We start from the raw sequence: 7,292 nt of genomic DNA on the forward strand, positions 1-7,292 counted from the left end.
AACTTTTTTTTTAAACAATCAACACTACCATCAGTAATATGCTTTAGCTTATAAACCCAATGGCCTTTTACCACCATAGGGAAAATTTGCTAAATAGCAAGTTTTATTTTTTAGGATTGAGTCATACTCATCCTACATGGCCTGTATTTAATGATCATGTTTACGTGCTTCCTTGAAGGGAAATAGGTATACTATTAATGAGAGCATGATCCAAAAAAGAATAATATGCATGATGAGAACTTACATGTGTCTTGCTAGGTAAAGGAGTAGCTAATTTACTATTTGGCAATGTCTATGCTAGCCATTTTGGCATTCTCTTGGGTGCCTATATGGCTGTCCTTTCCTCAATGACATCCATTGCATCATTCATAATTGCCTCAACAATAGCTTGATTAGTGGGCTAAAATTCGAGCTAATTTTTAGCCAGTATGGGCTGAATTGCAACACCCTTTGGGTATTCATTTGCTCTACATTTGCAACACCCTTTGGGTATTCATTTGCTCTACATACTACCCCGCGGCATTGTACAAAGGCAAGAGTATATCAAAGATGTCATGTGAGCATACATTTTGCTATTTTTTACATAAAATCATGGAATGAATTGAGACCTCAATAGAGACATCTTTACTCACAAAAATCCACTTGTGTGTGTGGCTGGATGATGCTAGAGTCTATACCCTTTGCTTTTTGAGTTGTGTCCCACAAAAATACATTTTATCACCTTATCATCTATCTTATTGTGTTGTTTTACTTAGGCATAAGAGCATAAGCGAGACAACCAAAAACATGCAAATGAGCCATAAAGGGCTTCCTATCATTCCCCTGGGGAATTTACTTTCCATAGAAAGGGGACGTCACCTGCATATATGAAACTCATAAAAACCCCCTATTTAAGTTTCTCTAAAAGATAAACTATACCACTTTTTCTAATCATATGAGTCCCAATTATGAAATTTAAGAACCCCCTATTTAAGGTTAAAAATCGAATAGTAGATATTGATTTCATACATGTGACAAGTTGTAGCCCATGGAAGTAGCATGGATGTAAGTGCTAGAAGCAAAAAGACCTACATGTACTCTCCAAATTTTTTTCCATGTGTGGTTAGTTTAAAAGATTAGTAAACTAATCAAGTTTTCAAAATATGCCACTAGATCACATATTATAAACTACAAGAAGAAATGACTCCTACTTTCATTCTCCCCTGCTCCCTTGCCCCCCCCCACGGCCACCATAAATCCCCCTCACCCCTCACTTATAAGCTTAATCCCCCCTCCCTTAAACTCATGTGATACCATAAGATATGGCTTGTGAATCCCTTAGGACCATTCAAAGCTTCATAAGGGGTAATTGTATGCAAGGCCTTGGTGGGACATTTGTTTAGCACATAAGTGGCACACATAACTGTCTCCAACCAAAAAACATAAAGTAAATCCTGGTCTTTAACCATACAACATGCCATCTCCATGAGATATCGGTTCTTCCTCTTAGTCAACCATTTTGCTGAGGTGTATAAGACATTATGCATTAACTTTTTATGCCTCTTTCATCCATATATACATGAAACTTGTTTGATATATACTCCATGAGATATCGGTTCTTCCTCTTAGTCAACCATTTTGCTGAGGTGTATAAGAGATTATGCATTAACTTTTTATGCCTCTTTCATCCATATATACATGAAACTTGTTTGATATATACTCCCCCCCTTGATTTTTATGAAGGGTGCCAAGTTTACATGTAGACATATTTTTACCCATAGAAACAAAGTTTCTAAATCATATAAAAACCTCTGACTCGGATACACCTAGGTGTTCTTAAAGTAGTCAACAATAAAAGTCACAAAGTACAGATATCCCCTGATTGATGGTGTCCTCATGGGACCACACACATCACTATACACAAGCTATATTTTTTGGATAGCCTTAATTGGTCCATCTTTTGGGAATGATGCCCATTACATATTGCCTAAGATGTACCCCTCACATATATGTTTGATGGGGGCCTCAAGCATTGGCAACACTAACACCATCTCTTGCCTTTTAAGGTGCAACAAACTACCTAAATTTAAGTGACTAAAGCAGGCATGCCATAGCTCCGCATCACTCATAGCATCTGTGGTAGTAGCTAAATAAGTATTATGTGCCAACATCTCATACGTATCCAACATGTAAAAATCCCATGGCTTAGAGTACTAGATACTATAGTAATGTCTCCATCACTCGAGTCATAAACTGTACACCTGTTGTCATCAACAAATCTGACCACTAGGCTTGCCCTAGCAATGGTAGAGACTAATAATAAGTTCTTTTTGATGTCTGGCATAAATAAGACTTTTGAGAGAGTGATTTTTCCATCGTTTAGTAGTGAGAACAACCTTACCATTGAGTACAACCTTACCAACTCCTTTTACTAGATATGAGGAGTTGTTTGCATATGTGATTGTTCCTCCTTGAGAAGCAAACTGAAGTGAGGAAAATAAATCAAATTGAGAAGTAATGTGCTTGCTAGCATATTACCTGCTAGAAAGCATATTACTTTGATAGTGGTGCTTGCTAGCACTACTATTAAAGTACCAGACATGTTGAACTAGCACCACTATTAAAGTACCAGACATGTTGAACTAGCACCACTATAAAAGTAGCGGTGCTTGCTATCACCACTATCTAGGTACCAAACATGTTTTTAAATTACAATTCAATTTAGAATTAACGCATCCTCAATGAGAAAGAAATCTAGTAGCCTCAAAATCTAAAAGCATAGGCGTGAGACTAAAACTAATGGATGTCAAGCTTTAACTTGTGGACATGTCAAAAGATACCCTTTCAAGCAAATTACAGGTAACTTGTCAAGTTTGTACTTTGATGTCCATCTCATAAACACAATACTTGTCCTTGTCCCTTACCCCCTTATTTTTCTTCTTTTCTCATTATAGTTTTCACATCATCTTTTCACAATTTTGTCCACTACTAAGACTTGTAGAAACACACTAGATTGCCAACATTCATTTTTATTTGTACCATTCTCTATCCTTGGGATGTAAAAATGAGCTCCTTTTCCACACTTTTATTGTAGCAATCTCTATCCTTGGCATGTAAAAATGAGCTCCTTTTCCACACTTCTGTGTATAACCACAGAGACTTGTTACCATACACCCCTCTTTCCACTCTCTTTTATCTAGAGAGAGCACAAAAGGCTCTAGTGCCTACACTACCATGGCATCATTTTGCCCACATGTCTGTAGCGCGCGGCATGCACACACACACACACTCCTTGGTAGTAGGTTGGCCTACACAAGCCTTTATTCGAATGTACCATATAAAGGTTCAAAGAATCTTGTGCATAGAAGCACTTTGAGCCATATCTTTCTTGCACTTTATAAAAAGGCATCGCATTGTCACTTGTTGACACTTGTATATACCATAAATATACAACTTCACTAAAACACTAACCTCATCACTCACACTTTTATGTATAAAAGTGCATAAAGCTCCTAAAACGTTTTTGATTTTATTACCTTAATTAGAGTCCCAACATTCTAAGGCATTTTACATAATATGAAGCATTCAATCTTGTAAAACATACAAAGAGAGAGGTAGATTCCTTTATGTTGAGTTCCTCTTAAACCCCATTCACAAAAAGAAAAGCTCTCACCACCTACATGAGATTCCCTTATGTCAAAAAAGTCTCTTAAACCTATTCAGAAAAAGAAAATCTCTCACCACCATACATGATTAATGTGCATACTTAAGGTCTCCTAAGAATATTTAAGGTAGCACATGAGTTTGAATGGAGTCCAGATGCTCTACTTCATAGAAAGGTATAATAATAATAGTTAAGATCACGGTTACCTTTTGATGGGCACCCTTGTCCATCAACCTTGATGGGAAAGGGATGAGACTTACAAGTATTTCACCATTTACATGTAATTTATGATGCCTAACAAATATTTTGCAAGTTTTTACGTCCGATTACCCAAAAACGTTCAAAACACATGTCACAAAAATCAACCCTGGTTAAGATACATGTACACTATATGAAATAGTAATAGCTAGGATACATCTACCTTTGTAGTACATGTACTACATAACATGACATGCAACAATTGTAAACTCCTACAGAGTGCTCAAAAAAGACAGTTTGTAGTGTATTCCCGGTTGGAATTTAGCATTTGGCCTTTATTTTCAAAGGTAAAAAATCGTACCTTTTCGTTCTAATCCCAACATTGGTCCAATTTTTTAATACAAAATCCGGTTGATTTCAAGCATCAACTTCATTTTTGGAAAAAATATAAAAAGTTCAAGCACTTTATGTATATTTTCCATACATGAACTTCAATGGCATGTTGGGTATGCAACATGAGGTGCACTTTACCATGCATGTTGGGTATGCAACATAAGGTGCACTTTACCAATAATTATTTGTGCAATTGTAAGTAGTTTATAAGGTGCACTTTACAATCACTTGTGCAAATTTAAGTAGTTTATAAGGTCACTTCACAATCCATCATTCCTTACTTCACGATGTGGAAAATTTCTATGTTGGCGGCTGCTCGTGCGTGGAAGGTTTCAGAAAGACTAGTCTAAGGTGCTATTAAATGTGAGAGGGAGTGTATCTGTGTGTGTGTGGGGGTGAGAGGATTCTAGAAGACAAAGATTTTGTTTCGATTTTATCTTATAATCTAAGGTTTTCTAAGGTTTTGTTTAGTAAATTGAGAGAGAGAGAGAGAGAGAGAGATATATATATATATATATATATATATATATATATAAATCAATCTAAGGTTTTCTAAGGTTATTGGCACCTAGGTTCTCCAATTTTACTCAGAGATTGCCCCGCCATGAAGCACGCCCATTGGGTGCCTGTTTTAGCAAGAGATCTGCAAGAGATTAGCCCTTCAGGCGCACGTAATTATGGTGGGTCTACTGATGAAGGCCACAGAAACAAGGGAGATCTGGCTATGGAGATCGTGTTTCCTGTGGCTGCTTTTCTGCTCGTTGCTTTCTGCGTGGCTCTGGTGCTTTTCAAGAGAAAAGCAAAAGCAACCCAGATCACCAAAGCTGCAGAAGTGAGCAAAAGATTAAACCGTGTTGATGAGGCCTTGCTGGAGAGCCTCGCCCCCGGGTTGCCCCCACGGTTCACTTATGCAGAGATGCAGGAGGCCACCAATGGGTTCCAAAAAAAGCTTGGTGAAGGCGGCTATGGCGCTGTGTATGAAGGCATTTTAGCTTCCTCCGGCACCAGAATTGCAGTAAAAGTATTCATTGACACAGCCAGCACTGCCTGCCGAAAAGGTTTCTGTGCAGAGGTGCTGTCGATTGGTGAGAAAAAGCACCATAATCTGGTCCAGCTCTGTGGTTTCTGTGCAGAAGATCATCACAGAATGCTTGTTTATGAGCTCATGGTGAATGGGTCGCTCAGTAAGGCGCTTTTTGGCGGAAAAGCAAACGATGAAGAAGATGAAAAGAAAGCAGAGGGACGTTTTCTGAGCTGGGAGAGAAGGCGAGCCATCGCCATTGATACTGCTAGAGCTCTTGCTTTTCTTCATGAAGGAGATGAACAGAGCAGAGTCATACACTGTGATGTTAAGCCGGAAAATATACTGCTGGATGAGAACTGGGAAGCTAAGGTTTCTGATTTTGGCCTTGCGAAGCTCTTGTGGTCGGCCAGACGCCACGACGGAGAGGACGACGGAGACCACGACGGACAGCTAACTGCGTCAACAACCGACAGCAAGTCCCACGCGTCGTCGACGTGGGACGGCAGTAGATTATCCCTTTTGTCCGGCCTAATCGCCTCCAAGGGTGTGAGGGGCACCTTAGGCTACCTTGCCCCTGAATGGGTCCGGGTCGACGGTGGGCCCGACACCGTCACCACGGCGTCTGACGTGTACAGCTTCGGTGTCATGCTCCTCGAGCTCGTGGCTGGTCGTCGATCCATGGTGCCCGGACGCCCCTTCTTGCCCGGCCATGCATTTGAGCTCCTCGCAAACGACCAAGACCTCACCAACCTCCTCGACCCCCGCCTTCACACCACATCCTTGGACCTCGTCGATGTCCGGACAGTTGCCAATATAGCACTATGGTGCCTCCAAGAGGATGTGGCCCTCCGACCCACCATGGCCAATGTCCATGACATGCTCACCAAACACGCACATGTGTCATCTCCACCATTTTGTGACTACTTTGTTGGATCCTCTCACTTCTTCGACGAGGATGGCCACCATCATCTCGACACATCTAGCACTAGCACCTTCAACACTCACAAGGAGTTGGACTCATCTACAACAACAAGCCACTTCACTAAGTCATGGCAAATCTCCATCCTCTCTGGTCGTTAACTTGTAAGTGGATACAGATCTTGAGGGCGGCATGACCATGTGTCTAATTGTCATAATCATGCCCATGTCATTATTTATCATACATTTTTGAAGCTTGATAACTTCTTAAATGAGTAGCCATAGCTTGTAATTTAACCATGTTTTAAATTTTGGACCGCTTTTTCTGAGTAATATTAGATTACCTCTTGCCAGCCTCACTTCAACTAAAACACCATATCTCCTATGTGGGGGGTGGGTGTTAAAAATAGGTCTATATACCTAGTAAACATGTTTTTTTGAGATAAATATGTAACACTCCTTATGTAACCTATGATAAAGATAGACTGTAAGTAAACCTTGTTTAAAAATGGAAAATGTCTCTTGTGCACACATATGATAAATATAGAGATTATAAGTAAACCTTGTTAGAAAATGGAAACTGACCTCTTGTGCAATATGGTGATATTGTACTTTTTTTAGTGAGGCTCACGGGAATTACGTAAGCTTTACATTTCTAGTGTCAAATTTTAAGCATGACTTTTGCTACATTATTGAAGGTGGCACAAGGCACAACATTTTCACTTTCAATATCTAGTGAGACCTTTAAATGGAAAATCTTGCTAAAAATCGGAAGATGCACTCTGGTGATATGATACCTTTTTTTTGTGACACTCGGGAATTACATAAGCTTTAAATTTCTAGTGTCAAAAATTCAAAATAACTTTTGCTACATTATTGAAGGTGGCACAAGGCACAACATTTTGATTCTTGAGACATATAAATCTTCTCGTGTCATGTGGCAACTTTCTATTCACAAGTGGAGTGGAATCAATGTCAAGAAAAAACTATCCTTTAGTGTAATTTTCACGGCTCAAATTGGGATAAACCGGTTGTAATTTTTCCTAGCCGTGCATTTAAAGATTCAAAATTTTGAAATTTTAGTGACAAAATCGGTTAACCTATGCATTTTTTCAG

At 39.3% G+C, this 7,292-nt stretch overlaps 1 protein-coding gene across 1 annotated transcript; it reads left to right on the forward strand.

Moving 5' to 3' along the window:
* The first annotated feature begins 4,514 nt into the window (after window positions 1-4,514).
* On the forward strand, window positions 4,515-6,506 carry LOC147619276 (putative receptor-like protein kinase At5g20050). The gene has a single exon (XM_086772935.1). The coding sequence runs from the start codon at window positions 4,839-4,841 to the stop codon at window positions 6,336-6,338; it is 1,500 nt and encodes a 499-aa protein (XP_086629061.1). The 5' UTR covers window positions 4,515-4,838; the 3' UTR covers window positions 6,339-6,506.
* Window positions 6,507-7,292: the final 786 nt, after the last annotated feature.

Source organism: Cibotium barometz, chromosome 33 (assembly GCF_041138505.1).
Source record: "Cibotium barometz isolate CiBa-2024 chromosome 33, ASM4113850v1, whole genome shotgun sequence".
Lineage (NCBI taxonomy): Eukaryota > Viridiplantae > Streptophyta > Polypodiopsida > Cyatheales > Cibotiaceae > Cibotium > Cibotium barometz.